The sequence below is a fragment of the Planococcus citri genome, chromosome 5 (genome assembly GCF_950023065.1).
Source record: "Planococcus citri chromosome 5, ihPlaCitr1.1, whole genome shotgun sequence".
Lineage (NCBI taxonomy): Eukaryota > Metazoa > Arthropoda > Insecta > Hemiptera > Pseudococcidae > Planococcus > Planococcus citri.
Window position 1 is genome coordinate 52,929,351 of NC_088681.1, and position 18,371 is coordinate 52,947,721.

At 33.2% G+C, this 18,371-nt stretch overlaps 1 protein-coding gene and 1 long non-coding RNA gene across 2 annotated transcripts; one reads left to right on the forward strand and one right to left on the reverse strand.

Annotated features, from left to right (window-relative positions):
• Positions 1 to 283: 283 nt before the first annotated feature.
• Positions 284 to 11,651, reverse strand: LOC135847308 (phospholipase B1, membrane-associated-like). The gene is made up of 7 exons (XM_065366777.1): positions 10,903 to 11,651; positions 5,930 to 6,143; positions 5,421 to 5,647; positions 5,129 to 5,291; positions 4,830 to 4,984; positions 4,558 to 4,726; positions 284 to 848 (listed from the first exon to the last, which is right to left on the reverse strand). Exons 1-7 carry the CDS (start codon positions 11,146 to 11,148, stop codon positions 718 to 720), a joined length of 1,305 nt encoding a protein of 434 aa, XP_065222849.1. The 5' UTR covers positions 11,149 to 11,651; the 3' UTR covers positions 284 to 717.
• Positions 11,652 to 16,924: 5,273 nt separating this feature from the next.
• On the forward strand, positions 16,925 to 17,483 carry LOC135847371 (uncharacterized). Its single transcript, XR_010559159.1, has 2 exons — positions 16,925 to 17,107; positions 17,189 to 17,483. It is a non-coding gene; the product is annotated as an uncharacterized LOC135847371 (long non-coding RNA).
• The last annotated feature ends 888 nt before the right edge of the window (positions 17,484 to 18,371 follow it).

Here is an 18,371-nt window from a genome sequence, read left to right on the forward strand (position 1 = left end):
TTGCTACCACTGAACTTGAATTACCTACCTCTTGATTTTAAATACCTACCAAATCAAGTTCATGAAATTTTCGATAACATTCGAGTAAGTAAGAGGCGTTTTGTAAACAAGTTTTCACTAAATCATAACGAACCAACGAACTCGAGTTTAGTTTTTACAAAAAATGAATACTCACTTGAATCAGCTTTTTTTCTCGCTCTTGTAGGAAAAAAATTTTTCCCAAGCTGACGCTGACTTAAAATTAAACGATTGTGAGAATAAGTAGGTATTATAATAAAAAAAATATGAGTTATACTATTTTTTTTTTTTTGCATTTTCATAATACTATTATTACATAAAGTATATTGTATAAAAAATATACGCGTATATAAAAATGTACTCATATTATTGATAATAAACATCTCTCTCGGTGTTGTTTTCAATGAGACAGTACACCAGAAAAATGTGTACGATGCGATGCCGGCCACAAAAGCAAGACGTGACCACAATATTACAGAATAAAATTAAAATAAGAAATATTTTAATATCACAATTGACAAACGATTAAGAGGAGACACGTATCGCCATCATTATGTCGAATAGCCCGTGGCTATGACCTTTATTATTACTTATAGTGCATTATGATGGTAACTTGTGCCAATTGATTTGATGTTTGATATACAAGTATCAAACTACAACCAACGGCTGCTCCCTTTGGGCTAAGTATCGGTATCATCATCAGCTATTTCTCCAGGTCCGTATGTATGGTGAACTTTGCGTAGGGCAGAGGAACTTGGCGAATTCTGTATTCCAATTTATCGACTTGGCACCGACTGGTTCTAGCATGTTGTTCCATAAAGCGTTCGATGCTGCGAATTTATAGACACGTTTGAGAAGGATGTGATGTTTATAGAGTAATTTAAAAAGCGAGGTTGAAGCGACAGGATGAGAATTTTTGCTTTTTTAGGCAGACGTGCGATGAGAGCAGCGAATAGGTATTTGGAATGTAGAATTCAATTTTTTTGTTGGAATCAAATTTGCAATTCCTTCAAAAATATTTATAGAAATGGATGGGTTTATCGAGTGATTCAAAACTACTCCAACTGCCTACTTAGAATCATCGAACTGGAAATTTTTATGGCATTGGACCAACGAATTGATGGTGAGTCATAATAGGTTATACCACAGGACAAACAATGGCGAGGAAGGATATCACTTTTCTTTTTTCAACAGTTTGGAAGGAACTTGATCCAAAAAACATCCAAAGGTAAAAAATGAAAAGTAAAGCTAGTAAAAGGTACTTCTCGATCATGACCAATGAAATTGAAAGCAGATATTTTCAAATAGGTACCCGATGATAATATTAAATAAACCGGGTATTAAGTGAAAGACGGAAAAATAGGTATAATTTGGAGTTTAGAAGGGTGGTATTTTCATAGACAAGGAGAAAGTTTCAGATCATTAGAGAAGGTGACATCATTTAATACAATCATGTATCTAGAATGTACTCGCATTTGGAAAGTTGAAGTCTTGAAGGGTGAATCAGGAATCTATAGAATTATTATGGATACAGATTCTCAAGTTGATGCCAAATCAATACCTGACCTTCGTCAGTGCGAAATTAAATTATGCTTTGGATAATTTCTATACAAGATGGTAAAATTGGATACTAAAATATATTACCCACTTCGACAAAACTTCATTGTTTCAACTTTTTTATTTTGTTTTAAATTCTAAAAAACACCACAAATAATAGATACTTTTTTCCAGAATCCATCCCTCGCCCCATCCTTTTAGAAGAGGATCATACGTCAAGTCAGAACGAAACAAAAAATAGGTATAATTTTTCAAAATTTTAAAACCAAGTTTCTTCAAAAAAAATTCTCAGCATGTTTAAAAAATACTCTAAATTCAACTAAACCCTAAATAAAGATGTACTCTCAAAATTCCAGAAATTTCAAAAAGTGCACTAGAAAAACACACAAAAAAAAAGAATTACCTACTTTTGTTTTTTGTTATTTTACAAAGTAATTTATTCTCGAAAATATTCAAGAAAAATGTCTTCATTCATTTTTGTAATATTTCTTTCAAAATATTAAAGGTTTTAAGCTTTTCAAGTTTCATTCATTTTTTTTTTTTTTTTTTTTTTTTGTAAGTTAAACTGAGCTGAGACCAGAAAATTTGAAAAAAATGTCCAAATCAATTTTTTAAATTTTTGTTAGTATAGATTTTAATGATTTAATATTGAAAATTTTGAGCTTTCTTGGGGGGGGATAAGATGTTTGAGAAGTACGCATTTGATTTTATCTGTTTTTTTTTTTTTTTTTTTTTTTTTTTTCAGATCAAATTTTGAGAAAAGGATCTGAGTTAATTTTTATTCATCAGATTTTTTTTCAAAATACCGAAAGTTTGAGATTTTTGATGGAGGAAAGAAGAGAGGGGGTGAGAGGTACGAGATAATAATATTGACTTGAAAATCTTTCTTTTTCATCACATTTTTTGATCCGTTTAAAGTACCTGTTTGATTTTGCAAAAGGTTGAAAATCTATTCATCTTCAAATGCTCAATTAAAAAAAAAAAAAAAAACATCTAAAAGCTATGCAACTTTTTAACTTTTTATTCAATTTTTTACTGATTGAGTGAATATAAGCTCAAAAATAGAGAAATATTTCCCAGTCCATTTTTGTGACGGTTTCTTCAAAATACCCATAAGTAAAATAGTTGTGTTCTTTTAACGTGGATTTTTGCAGATTTAGAATCCACAAGAATCTGCTCGAATAACAGCTTTTGAAAATGGATTTTGAATTTTACTTCGAAAAAGAAGGCTTGAGGTTTTGAAAAATTGGTGAATGTAATCTCAAAAGTGTTGAAAAAAAGAGATTTTGAAAAACGTCCGAAATCCAGATTCTTGAAAATCTGCCAAAATCCGTGTAAAAAGAACGCATCTAATGAGTAATGAAATTTTTGAACTCTTCGAAGCGAAAGGAAAAAGAGATATGGACTTGAAGAACTTCAATTCTCACCATTTCCCCCTTCTTTAAAATTATTCAAAAATAGAGTTTCTTCAAGAGATTCAATAATTTATCAATTTTTATTTCATTTGCATAAATTCGAATTTAAATTCAGTTATTTTTTTAATCAGCTTTACTTACGTAATTTTGGTTCTTACTTATGCAATTATCATTTAAATGATATTTCATTATCTTTTTCTGGATTTCCAACAACTTTCATCTGAATTTTATTATTTTATGATAACTTTACGCATATTATTCACAAGTTTTGTATACTTTTGAAAATATTTTTTGTGCCACTATTGCCAATTTTTTGTCAATTATGAATGCGGGGGTTTCAGCGTTTTTTTTTAAAGCTTTTGATCATATTTTATCACTTTTTACATAATTTTCAACGATTTTTGCGCAGATTTGCTGTTTATTTTACAAAACTTCGTCAATAGTTTGTACACTTCATTTTTTTTATGTACATAGTTTTCAATAAATTTCATGAAAATTTGGCGAATTTTTCGTGATTATTTTTTAAGAAAATCTTTGCATTATTTTGCAAAACTTTTAATTTAACGAGATTTTTTCAATTTTAAATATTTTTCGATTTCTTACTGTTGTTGTAAATATTTATCGATATTTCTAATTTGTTTGAAGCCATTTTGTACATTTGACATGCCGAGTAGATTGAAGATAAATTCCAGATATTTTGGAACCTCCAGCGAATTTTCAAAATGTCAGTCCCCCCCCCCCAAATGCCACCAATCGCGATTATACGAGCTAAAGTAAATTTGAGCCAACTTTATGGCGTTTTTTTTTGTTTTGGAAAACTGGATGAATTTTTAAAAAAATTGCTGGAGGCTCCAGAACGGCTTGAAACCGCTTTAAAATGACCTCACCATACCAAAAATATCGTGGAAACTAAATTTTATCTTTTTTTTTCAAACGTTAGGGGTACAATGAATTTTTCAAATTTTCAATCTTGGAATCACTGCAGCTGCAGCGCTGAAAAAAATAAGATTTTGAAATAGCAGACACTGACATTGAAGAAGTCATGAATAATCGGTCAAATGGGTCACTAACAAGCACCCATCTCGAGAATACGTGCTGAAGCTGATTTGGAAAGATTTCATGATTTTTTTTTGGAAAACTGGAGCTTCCAAAATATAACTGGAGGCTCCAGAATGGCTGTAGAGCCCTTCTACTTAGCTCAGCGTGTTAAGGTTGAGAGACATATAGTGAATTTTAGTTGCCTGGCTTCATTAGGTAAATTTTTGTGAAAATATCAACTTTCAAAAATTTGCTGGAGGCTCCAGAACTACTCTAAACGGTTCAAACCCTTTTTCAATCGATTCGAGGGATCGAAAATAGGGTATACATCAAATTTCAGCGTTCTAGGTTAATTTGCTAAAATTTTGATTTTTTCCCATTTTTGACTCTTAGATTTTTTAAAATTCATCGTCATCAAGAATCAAAAAATCACTCAAGTCTCTAAAATTTTGGCTAAGATCCTCCTTTCTTCTCCCTAAATTAAATCCAACTTCCAACCAAAAGCTTAAATAGTACATATTTCACTCACCTCTAGAATACCCCTTCTGACTGAAATGGAAGCAATCATCAGACAAATACGTTAAATCAGTTAAAACTTGACCATTAGGTTGGCGTTTTGGAGGAAACGTTATGTTCTTGGTGAACTGTTGAAGTACAACTGCGAAATCTTCCTTTGTTTTGAAACGTTCATCGTTCGCCTAAATAATTTAAATTACGTGAATTAAAATTAGGTAAGCATGTACTTATTTATTTTCAATAATAGCACAATACATAATATATATTGAAAACATCATCACTCACCACTTCCTCTTCGACTCGTTGCCATCCATCCATAGTTTGAACATATTCTTGATACCTAGGTTTATGCTGAAGGGTAAAAAGACAAGGGCATTCGAACTTGTGGAGTAACTCGCAAACTGGTGGGAAGTATTCAAAATTGACTAGAGCTTTTAAATCTGAAACACAAAAATTTGACCATTAAAAAATTATATAGACTCGTAAGTTCAATATTCTGAATTGAGATAGAATCCCACAACCCTCCTCCTCCCTTCTTAATACACTGGATTTTCATTTCAAATAAAATAATGCTATGTACTTACTAGGAGATTGTACAAGACTAACAATAGTACGAGGCATATTGTCTCTGAGGAACTCTAAAGATTTGATTAAATGACCCTTATGTTCTTCTATACTCGTAAGGGCATTTGGCAAGTAACAAATATCGATGCAGAAATTATTCGATCCCATCAACACAGTAATCAACTGGAACAGAAAAAAAACACCAAATCAGGAAATACTCGTCTCTCTTCGTCACTCGTCGCAGACAACAACACAACACTCATTTATGCAGTCTAGTCATTGGGGCTTCAACCTTATACGACCTTGTCTTACCTTCCAATCGTTTTGGAAGTCAACCCTGCGGTCTTTTTTAATTCTCTTGACCAGTTGCCTGGTCATGAACGGTAAATCCTGACTCATGGCTCCGATTTCGGCGATGTCAAATTGCGATTCTCTGTGATGTGTGAACGAGTCGCCCAAAGCGTATCCGATCAATTTAGGATTAAATTCTTTGAGGATATTAGGTAACGTTAAGAACTTCCTCCATGTAGCTTGGCCTCCTGTACGAGAAAAACACAATCCAAACGAGTTTTAATTTTCACATACAACACTCATCTAGCGTAGATAAATAAAGGACCTTGCGTATATATTACTATAAATAATTACACACATCTACGATATTTTTATACCCACAGATGCACTTGAACGTGCAACTTGATCTTGCCATCAGCTAAGATTACTCGAGCCGCGCATCGGAAGCGATATTTTTATTTCCGCGAGATTTTTTCCCCCTTTTATTTTAAGTAAAAAAATCATCAAGGTCCTGGCCAACGGCCACTTACCTATCAGAGCAGCCAGACCCCTATTCTCGACCATGACGTGTTGCGTACTCAAAGCTAGAGCTCCATTTCCAGCAGTTAAGCTATCTCCTAGAGCAGCCACCACGTCTATATCTCCAGGTCTCAGAGTATGGACACTCGAGGGCTTCTCGGGCGATCTTGCTAAGCTCAGGTCGCAAGGAAATGGAACATTGTCGTCGATGATCTTCTGTACTTTCTGCCACAAAATAAAAAGGTCACGATCGAATCGATTAATTATGACTTGGCAACAAACCAGGCATTAAAATCATTATCAAGTTCATGGTCAAAATCGACTATTTTCTTGTTCGACGTGCGAAAACTGGATTATCGAATCCGCGAATTAATTTCCCTTTTTTTAAAATTTTTTCGTAATAAGGAAGACATAATGTGGGTCTAGGGTTTATTTTTTTAGCTAATCAGCAAGGCGTAATTTTAAACTAGCAAAATACGAGTAAATATTTATCTCAATTTCTCGACCAACGATCTCGTAAAACACAAGGTCACGTTGATTGTTGACTCACAAACTTCTCGTTAACGTGAAAATTACCCAAGTTAAATTACCATCGAGACGACGACTAAGGACCGAAATTGATATAAGTAGGTACACCTCGAGCTTCTAAATTTTTATCTGATTCATATAAAGTTCGTTTTTTTTCCTTTACTACGAATCATTCTCATTTCTCACACACGCCAGTGTATCGAAAAATTACCTCAATTAGACCTTCCTTCAATATGATACCGACCTAAGCGAGCCTATATAATTATAATTGGTATTTCAAGCAAGTCATCGAAATACGACTATTATAATTTATAGCTAACCTATAAAATTCTTTGTCATGGCAAATTATGTATTTTCCAATTTTTTCTTTTTGTTTTTTGAAATTGATATTGAATGAAATATACACGAAAATTACTTAGTTACGCACTTAATAGTCTAACCTATCTTTTAATGTACGTAGGTAGGTACATACGTGACCTTGAAACTAAACGTACGTGTAATTACCGGATATTATAAGTTTTCAAAATAATAGAGAAATGTTAATTATGTAATTAATTAAAAGACCGGTGCGATGTGTTGGATAAATCGCAAAAACTATGGAATTAAATACTTAACTAGACGTCGATTATTATACGTACTCGTACCCAGCTATTTTCATATCAACTTCCTAAATAAACGAATGACCCAAATTTTGCCAACCGAAAATTGAATTTTTTTTATAAAAGAAGCGATCTTTAGATGGTCTTATCAGTGTTTTATCTCAATTTATGGAATTGAGAAGCAAATGAGAAGAAGATAAATGTCTCATTGGCCTTCCAAAGTTTATTTTTTGATGCCAAGTGTCCTATAAAAATTGAGAAATTGCCTACTTGGGCTGTAGTTATTACGATTAGTTACACTCATGTCTCATTTGCCATTTTATGAATTATTTTTCAACCTTATTTTGTTTCAGAAGGATTCAAGAACCCCTCAGGGATGCAGTAGCCATCACAATTGATTTCTACAGCATTTTTAATCAATAAATAAGAGCCTAATTATATGGCATATATTTTTAAAATGCGATTTGAATGACCATTTTAAAAATCCCCCACTCTTCTTCAAGGCCTCTGAGAAATATTTTCCTGAGTTCATTTCAAGGCACATCTTTTGTATTTTTTCTCGAAATCTGATTCAAAGTTATCTTCAAATTGAGCATTTTCCAATCAACTCTTCCCCCCCCCCTTCTTGACAAAATATCACCCCCTTCAACAAATTTTTCACCATTTTTGGAAAATTTTTGAAAATTACAAGAACTTTCATCATTTTTTATTTGAAATTTTCTTTTTTGTAAAAGAAATATGTTGCCAAAATTCAGAATATAAGTTAATCTTCCAACAAATACAGACGACTTAAAATCCACATCTTATTTGTCAACCTGTACAGCCTTCAGCAGTACTTATTTCGACTTTTTTTTTTTTTTTTTTTTAAGAAAGTCAGATGAAGAGAAAGAAGGGAGGGAGGGGGAGGGGTAATTGCCATGAGAATTGTAAAATTTTAGTTGGTACAATGAATTGATGAAAATTCAGGAAGAAATCATATTTTTTCGTTCAGATCAGGCAATTATGATCAACCGGTTTAACCATTTTTGATTATTTTGGCTAATTTTGGAAATTTCAAAATGTAGTCGTAAACATTCAACTGGAGTTCACTGGAACCGAACATTTTTAGACAGAGCACCTCAAATGAAGATATAAATATAACTTTTAGAAGCTGAAATCAATTTTTCGGTCTTCGCTAGAGGATCTAAGTCAACTGGAAATTATAAAATCTTTCCAAAAAATAACACTCGAGGTTCTAAATTTTCAACAAGAATTCACTGAAGTAAAAAACCACTAAGAAAGGCTCCTCAAAAATAGGAAAAAGCTAAATATTCAATTGTTGGAAGAATTTAAAATTTTCTAGATATAATCAAAATCTAGCTGGAAGATCAGTATTCATTTAAAATGATTGAAATTTCAGTCAAAGTGGTCAATATTAGCCGAGGAACAAATTTTCATCAATTTTCAAGGAAAAGTAAAATAAGCATTTTCCATTAAAAAAAAATAAAATAAACAATTTCAATTTTCAAAATAAATTTAAAGAAGGAGATTTTTTGAAATTAAAATTGTTTACCAACTCAATGACGAGTCTATTCCTTTCAATCTTCAACTCGCAGTTTAATTTTTATGAAATAATTCAACATCAATTCTGAAAAATTGTCAACTGAAATTGGAAATTTTCGAATTGAAAATCAATTTTGCCAATTTCACAATGAGACAGAAATCAACAATCTCCAGTTGTCCACATCTCTTTTTTCTCACCTCCACAGTTTCACTCTCATTTTTTTTTTTTTTGGAAATAATTGAGAAAAAATTGGGTGAATTTGGTTATTTTAGCAAGAAAGAATTTTAATAATTCGTCTTTTTTATTTTGAAGTGCTTTTTCCAGCATCTACATAGGTGCTGTTCTTTTTTTAAAAAATGATATTATAATTTCTTTCGTAAATTTCTGTCCTTCCCCTACCCCGTTTTTTCTCACTGGCTGATTTTTAAAAAAAAATTCAATTTAGCTACTACATATGTTCTTTTCTTATGATCTCAATAAATGGTCGTCTTCGACCCAGACTAGCCCCTTTATTTTTATCTTGTTATAAAAACTGAATCAAATAAATAAAATTTATTAATTGAATTTTTCCGGCAAAAAAATACCCATTCGAAAAAAAATCTTACAGAATTGTTGGAAAATTCTTTTTTTTTGCAAAAATTAAGGCCGAGAAGAACTAAAAATTCTCAAAATTCAAAAACATAAATGCATTACTTTTTCTAATTTAAAAAAAGTAAAAATTTTATTTTTCAAAAATCCAAACTCTTTGATTTCTGAGCTCAATAGATAAATTTTCACAAATAAGATGGGGTCATTTTTTTCAAAAAAATTCAAGGTTGGTTCAACACTCACTCTTGATTCTAGCTTAATTTTTTTATTACTAAAGAAAAATTCAAACGAGGGATGAAATTTTATAAATCATTTTGACCCAAACTGAAACTTACATTCGTATAATTTGAAAACATTTTGGAAACATAGATTTATAGAACCACAACTTTTTTAAAAGCACTTGCGAAATAAAAGCTCAAATAAGTATAAGAAATGCTAATCATTTAGAAGTTCTTTTTTGTTTTCGAAAAGCTATAATACTTTCCAAAAAATCACAATTTGATGAATATTTTTTTGGCACAAAATGAAAAACATTTCGAATTGATTTTTGTAATCAAAAAAATTTTATTTTGAAATTCAATTTTGTAACAACTTGTTTAAAATTTTGTTACCAAATTTGAAGGCGAAAACAAAGTGTTTTTAGCTCATTTCAACGCCAAAATTTCCATTAAATTTTCAAAATCAAATTCCTAAAATACTAAAATCTCAAAGTTGGAATTTTCCAAGTGGTCGGTGGGGGGGGGGGGGGGTATTTATAGTTGAAATGTTTCCAAACAAAAATTTTAAAATTAAAAAAAATCCGTAGTGAGAAAATTTTAAAATCAAAAATTTATCCCTTTGATTTTAAATGAAGTCACTTTGGAAATTGAATAATTCCTCAAAATGAGTTTCTGATTTTCAAAAGAGGAATTTTGGCAGAGATAAAAAATTATGGACCAAGACTAATAAAATTTTGCTGAAAATAAATTGAAAATCAAAACAGCATTTCTCAAAGTGAGCTTCTCCTTTTGAAAAAAAATTTCATTTCGGAATTAAAACGTTCCCAAGAGATCTCATTGAACAAATTTAAAACATGAAAATTGGAGACACCTTCGTATTGAGTGAAAACTGAGTTTGAATAAATTTTGAATATTAAAAACTCAAAGTTGAAAAATTATTCATTTTTTTCGGAACATTTAGTTTGAGCATTAAAATTTACTCTTCCCTCTCACCCCCCCCCTTCCTTCACCCCCAATCAACAAAAACATAGAAAATTCTAAAACTAAAATTTCCATAACAAAAAATTTTTCTTCCACTGTCCATGTTGAAAACATTTAAATTTTGTCAATTATCAAAAATGGAAATTATTGAATGAGCATCAAACTCTGATGGTCATCCTGTATTTTTTTCCTCAAGTTGAAAAAACGTCTAAATGAAAAGTCTTTTTCTCTAATTCTTGAGGAAATTTCAGTTTTCAAGACCGTCGACATGATTATTATGATTTTAGATTTATCGTTTGGATTTCAGTTTGAAAATTCAGAAACTTATTTTGAGAGATCTTCTAATTTCCAAATCAAGCTTTAAACATGTCGCAAAAATTCCAATTTTATTTTTTGAAACGAAATTTTTCAAAATTCATTCCATCAAAATAGTTCTTATTAATGTATCAAAAAACTCGCCAAAATTCAAACCAAACTTTGAAAAAAAAATTAAAATTAAAGCCTTCCAACATAAAAACCCAACTCACCTGTCGTTTCCTGGCTTCCTTGATGACTCTTTCGTTATTGCCGGTCTTGCCAATTATCGACAACCAAAGATCTTTAAAAGCCGGATAATACTGCTCGTTATCCAATATCCGTTTCGGAACTCCTGTAAGGTTCTCATTAGGCAAATGATCGTACCACGCTTTTCCACCACCGACGCCGGTCACCAAGTCGAAAGCACTACACGAGGTCCACGCCAGACATCCGAACACAACAAATGACAATATCATATTCGTCACGAAGAATTCGCTACCATATCCGCGTACACAGTACCATCAAAGGTATCAACATCAACACTACGCGAGTTCTCGAAAAATACACATCATTTATCATGCACCAAGCACCGAAAAAAAAAGTTGAAAAACCGCGAGATCGCGAGATGTAAGTAATTGGAAAATGGGGAAAACTTGTCCGTAGTTATGCGGTTTCAAATTCAAGTTTAAGGTTACCTATACGATCGATGCCTGAGAGATATAAAGTCAGCCGGGCGAATTTTAAATATACCTAGCGGTTTTTTTTTGCGTGTTTGCAGACTAGTCAAACCGGTAGACAAACGATTTAATTTGTTGTAAAAGCTTCCACCATATTGCGAGTAGTTCACTTACCTCCGTGTTTGTGCGAAGCTACTGCAATATGAAGTCGATTCGCGTAAAAACATTTGGTTTTATTTGAACTTAGAGAGCAGGATCGATGGACGATGAGCTTCTCATTGTGAGATACATTACCATCGCGATCCTGTCTTCTCATTGCTAACTAGTTTGGAATAAATGGATGTTCGCGAACCTGTTCCTAAATGGTATAGGTAACCGTATTATTATATAATTGTTTGCAAGTGCACAACATAAGCCATCTATCTAGTCGAATAGTACATACGTAGATCGAGGTAGGTACACATACCTACGTAGTCATATTTCACGTTTTCGGTTTGTGTGTTGTTCTTTTCAAGTGATGATGACGACGATGATGAAGATGATTAATCGATCGATTACGCGTCTCTATTATTTCGTATTTTATGGAGAATTTTTGAGCCAAAACAACGCATCGATAGGATACCCGGATAGGATTAATATGAAGACGTCGCAGATTAATCGAGTTTCATACGTCACGATGATACGCAAATTAAACAAGAATTTGCGACTGATATTCGCCAATGATTCTTGAAAGATTAATTCAATTTTTTGGCAAATGACGCTGGAATTACGAGATTACCTACATGTGTTTGAATTTATCGATGAGAGGGATTATTCGCCAATATATTCAAAGGGTATCTCACTTGCCAATGTGCTTTTTCAGATTCTTTGAGTTCAAAAAAATTTTCTCAAATTTGAAAATATTCAATTAGTTGGTTACAACTCGGCAAATACTTTTTAAATATCATATTCCAACTATAGCAACGTGTTGAGGGTCATCTTCAAAATGAAAGAAAAAAATGCATTCCATGGTCCCTCAAAATTGAAATCTCTTTTACATTACAAATGATTAGAAGACTGTTGGAAATAGCACTTCAAAGTAGATTATAAATGCCTGAAAATTTTAAAAATCAGTATTTCGATCATTTTTTGCACACCAGAATATTCAATTCGAATCACCTATAATCAATCCTTCAAGTAACACAACAAAATTCTGCCTTATGCCTGTGTATTGGAGCATTACCACCCTCTCCTATATAGATCAGAGCTGTGGGTCTGAAACGATCCAGAAACCGGAACCTATTACAGGGTGTCCACTTATTTTTGGAAATAATTTTCCCTGACTTTTCCAGGTTTTCCAGACAAATTTTTCCAATTTTCCAGATTCTTGAAAAATGAATTATGTACATATCGCACCTTGGGAGTAATAAGGTTACATCTAAAAAAAATCGATTTTGACATTTTTGCACATTGGGGGTTTGAATGACCCCCCCCCCCCTCAACCAAAAATAACACTTTGAGTTGGGTACATTATCTAGATCATGTAAAAAACGCAAATGGCCTAACTCAAAATCCCAACAACATCGCAAGTTGTTCGGAGTTATAAGGATACTGGGATACATATCAAAAAACTCCGCCTTTTTTGGGTAAATCCCATAAGGTCAATCGGGGCTATGGTGAACAAGGGTAATTGTGAACAACTTGTTAAAAAATCAAAAAAATGATTCCCATTTCATCTAGAAGAGTGCACAATATACAGATGATAAAGTAGAGATAATAGGCAACGTGTTGATGTTATCACAAGCAAAATCCAACAAAAAATAGAGAAATCAGAGGAAGTTTAATTTTTTTTCACATGAAAATTTTGCAACAAGATTTTTCATCATTTTTCAAAAAATTTCTTGAATAGTCAATTCAGTAAGTTGTGTCTTCTTATTACTTCAAAACAGTTATTTATAGTTCAAATTACACATATATGGTGATTTGGAAGCATAACTCTTACTGCAAGCACTTCATTCATTGCGTTTACTATTGCCCCAATGTTTTTTTTACATGGGGGCAATTGTGAACAGAAAAATGTAAAGCCTTTTGTATTAATTTTGCATAGATTATGAGGAATTATACCTAAACGAAAAAAAGAGATTGGATGCACAGAATCTTATTCAAAGTTTGCCAAAAGTTGAATTTAAGTTCTAAAGAAATAAAAGTGAGTTTGAAAATTAAAGCTTTGGGTAGGTATAATTGTAGAAATTTTGCCTATTGTTTTTTTGTTTTTTTTTTTGTTCAGGAAAATAAGCCAAAACTCAAAACTGCCATTGAAAAAACCCTCCCAAAAAATTGACCCTGAAGAAAACTGCCAACCAGGAAAATATTATTCGAAAACCAAAATAAAGTTTAAGTTGGGCAATGGCTAATTTTTAGTGTAGAAAAAGAACCATTAGCGCGTTACTTCATTGCACAGTTGTTAAGGGCACAAAATGGAAAATTGGCAGGAAGTTTTCTCAGGTCAGCATTCACCAAGATGCTCTTTGGTTTTGTCTACAAATACTTATCCTCAAGTGTCAGACAAGTACAAAAACACTTTTTTAGATACTTATATTGGCCAGTTTACCTGATCCTGTGAAGCATGTTTGAGAGCTTATGCATTCTAATATTCTTGCAAACCATCTACATATCAATTCTATTTGAGTACTTGATGGAGAATATGTATATTTATTTGTGATTTAAACACAAAAAATACAAATTCTATTTATTTTTCATTTGTTCACAATTACCCCTAAGTTCCAGGGTAATGGTGAAAACGCCTGAGGCAATAGTGAACACACTGGCATTTCTCACTGAATCAATATTACGTAATTTTTTCAACGCCATAGGATAGCGGAGCTTATAACTGATCCGATGGTATGTACCTAATAATAATCAGAAATATTATACTATGTTTTTTTTTTATTTTCAAATGTCCACTTTGCAAAATGTTGAAAAATGTTCACCATTACCCCGCTTGGCCTTACATACAAAGTGTTAAAATATAGTTTTGATTGTTTTGAATGATTGTCAGAGAGAAATACTCACAAGGAGTGTATTTTTTATTGGTTTGTATACCACATTGAAAAAAATTTTAATTGATCATTTTTCAGAAAATAAATTTGCGCATACCTACTAATGAAATTTTAGTTTTTTGAGAAAAACTCAAAAACTAAGCACTCTAGAAAAAAACTAACGACATTATGTCGATTGGAAATTTCATTCTCTACAACTTTGTAAAAATGAAATTTTTTTGGACGCTTCCTTTTGCCTCCAGATCAATTTTAATGAAAGGTTAAAACTCAAAATGTTTTCCAAACATTGAAATATTTCCTCTTTAAGATTTTATTTTTCAAAGTGTTCTTATGCTAAATGAAGGTATGATGCCAGATCTTTAAAACAAGGTGCTATTCATTCCTCACAATTAATTATAAGTTGATGAAAATAATGAATAGAGTTTTAAAAAAAAGTACTCCAGAGGTGCGATATGCGAACAGAAGGGAGGAGGGGTGGTCAAATTTTTTCGAACATCACAAGCTGCAAATATCGTTAATAGTTCTACAGTTGTGTCCTTTTTTCCAAGTATGACAGTGTGCTCGATAGGGTGGCTCTTATTTAAACTTGGTGGGAAATTTTTTTGGGGAGTTTTTTAGTGGGAAAAATCAAGATTTTAACGTGCTGAGCTGAGCTCAATCGATGGTATCAACATTTTTAAAAAGAGAGGCGTTCTCAGGGCTGCACCCAAGAACACGGGAAATTTAGCGGCCTGCCGAGATATCCCATATTAGCAGGTCTGATTTTGAGCTCCTCAATTAATCGGCCAAATTTTTTTCTCCCATTTTTTAAAGTGCAGGACACTGAGCATGAAAATTCATTCAGAAATTTTTTAAGGGGCCCAGTTTTTACCTCATCGGCCCAAATACATTGTGGCCCACTGAGATTTTCTCGGTAACTCGGTGGGCGGGTCCGGGCCTGGGCGTTCTGTTGAAAGAACATTTTACAGGACATTGGGAATTGCATTAAGTGGTACCCTAACAGAGTGAGGCGAATGCCTATGCCACAGCAATTATTCTAAGGAATCGACATTTTTTGAGCTAACACGTAGTAGTTTCCAGTTGTTTTCTACACTATCCATATAGAGTAGCTGATACATCGCTAGCCGGGTTTTTACAACCCTGAGTTCAGCAATCAGCTACCTATAGGTGCTCAAACCAGTTACAGGTTTCAGATACTGGCAACAGATTGCATGCATTTCTGTTACCTCTGCTGTACGACTAGTGCTCCGAGCTTGAGGTGTAATTATAGACACTGGACCTGCGTATAAGACAACCAACTGGCAGCCATCTTGGCAAAATAACCTGAGTAACGCCAATTTATCCCGCCGGGTGACCTTGGCAGCGCTGTACTTCAATTTTGCAGGCAACAGGGAAAAGGGAGGGTTGTGTAGTCCGGTCCGGAAGGAACTCCTGCCTGTGCGCGCAGTCAGGAGTACCTCGCGGACTACACAGCCCTCCCTTTTCCCTGTTGCCTGCAAAATTGAAGTACAGCGCTGCCAAGATCACCCAGCGGGATGAATTGGCGTTACTCAAGTTTTCCTAACCGTTTCCGTTCCCCTCGGCCTGCAGTTGGTTGTCTTATACGTAGGTCCAGTGTCTATAGGTGTAATAGATGTTAAATGCACTACAGGGTGCCCAGAAATATTGATTCTATGGTAAAAATTTGAGCTCGATTGTCATAGTAGCTTTCGCACAATGGAATAAAATGTAACTTGATCAGAATAGGCTATCTACAAAATCAATTGGTGATATTAGTATTCGACCCTCATTGATGTGCAATATGTCAAATAATATGTTTTCGAGGTCCTAGAATCCGAATCTGGAGTTATTTTTACTTTCCGAACAGCGTGAAGCAATGTACAGAAAAGTATTGTTTTCGGCCGGAAAATGAACTTTGGAATTTACACTCGATTTTGCATTTCGATTTCACACAAGTTTGTTTTGAGCAATTTTGAGATGATGTGTATATGTATGTATGTGTGTGCGTGTGTGTGTGTGTGTGTGTATGTATGTATGTATGTGTCAAAAAATGTCTGTAAACGCGATAAAAGACGACCTAATGATGATATCTCATTGAAATTTGTAGAGATGGTCGGAAGTATGGTAAAGACCGCACAGTAAGAATTTGGAGTTTGTAAGCGCCATAGAAAAAATTTTATGAGCCTTTAAATGCGAAAAATGAACGTAAGCAACTCCAACATTTGTCAAGGCTTAGTCTTTACATGGTAAACATCACACATGTTATGTCTCCTTTTAGTTCACCTGCAGTAGAAGGCGCAGTCCGAATTAGTTACGATTTATTTTAAAGTGATTTTTTTATGAATAGGTACGCCGCATCGCCATGACGGGGTGGGTGTTTCTCATTTTTACGATTTTTCGATACCTACTTCATGTTCGGAAAGTTTGTGATGCGTAGCATCAGAATTTTTTGTAGGAGTGGGGGGTGAGGCGTGTGGAGAGGGAAAATTTCAAATTTTTCCGTTTCGAGTAATTAATTACACTGGTAATCCTCTTAATACATATGCACTGAAAGATAAGAGCAGGAGTAGTTGTTTAGATACCTAAACGTACATAACACGCTGAAAGAATGAATAGACCATTTCGTATTTCGGTCTCGTATCGTAATTAGGTGAATTTTCATAATCAAAAATGACAAAATCAGCAGGAAATGTGAATCAAGTTCTATCATCTGATGACAGGTATAATTATTCGCTCATTTAATAATTTTAATCGAGCAAAATTCAAATTCGATCTGCGACTCAAACTTATTTAAATTTTAGTTGCTTTTAACGAACTGACAATCGGAATTGCAAATGGCTGGGTAGCACCTACATTGAACGGTTTACGAACCCCCGGAGGCGAACTTTCTGTCACAATAGAAGAAAGTTCATGGATCGCTTCGTTGGAACATTTTGGAAAAATATTCGGAGCAGTGGGCAGAAAAATTCTACTCACTCCTACTTAATTGTAAAACTTCGAACAGTCACTTCTAATATGAACCGAATAGCACATTATGAAAATATGTACCTACGAACACAAATTAATCAATAAAATAAACCTGTTCTCAATCGCGAACTTGGCTCTTTTGCACACGAACACTCACATCATCGCTAAAAATAACATATTACGTACATTATTAAAAATAGCCTAATTTGAAAAAAAAAAAAAAAAATACAAAACTCAATTTTTTAATAATCTGATTTGAACAAGTGAGTACCTAGTCTTGCCCACTTATTAACCACTTAGGTACGATACATCGCAGGTTATAAATCCATTCAACAATCATCTCTTAAAGCCTTTAAAATTCGCTATCACACTTTGTTCAACTTTCGAGTAATTAATCACACTGATAAATCCTCTAAAAACATACTTATGTATTGAAAGATAAGATCATGAGTAGGTAATTGTTTGAATATGTAGGTACACAACGCGCTGAGAGAATGAACAGACCATTTCCTATTTCAGTGTGTCGTCGTGAATTTCGTATCGTAATTAGGTGAATGAATATTCATAATCAAAATGGATAAATCAGCAGGAACTGTGAATCAAGTTCTATCACTGATGACAGGTATAATTATCCGATCATTTTATTTCAATCGAACAAAATTCAAATTCGGTCTGGCTCCAGAGTGTCTACTGAAACTTAAAATGCAAATTTCTTGCCTTTTTCTTGCCTTCTTCGTGCTGTTTTCTTGCTTTCAAATATGAAATTTTGTACCCCTCCTCATATTTACGCATTGATAATCTTCGTTACTCCCCCCGCCCCAAAATTCAACATGCTGAACATCAGTGGCGTTTACAGGATGAAATCATAGATGGAATTTATATTTTTATTTGTGATGGGGGGGGGGGGGGGAGGAGAGCAAAATCAGATTTTCAGACATTAAAAATCGACATTTTAGGTAATTTTCCGAAAATCACTCATAATGAATGTAATGGTATCAAAAATTTTAAAAAGTTAGT

What these genes read in the sequence shown, in the direction of transcription:
- LOC135847308 (XM_065366777.1), bottom strand. Translation starts at nt 11,148, where the DNA reads ATGATATTGTCATTTGTTGTGTTCGGATGTCTGGCGTGGACCTCGTGT. An exon ending in GGGTCTGGCTGCTCTGATAG is followed by an intron (nt 5,648 to 5,929) that starts GTAAGTGGCCGT and finishes TTTCTCGTACAG; the next exon opens with GAGGCCAAGCTACATGGAGG. An exon ending in TCAGAAGGGGTATTCTAGAG is followed by an intron (nt 849 to 4,557) that starts GTGAGTGAAATA and finishes ATAAATTCGCAG; the next exon opens with CATCGAACGCTTTATGGAAC.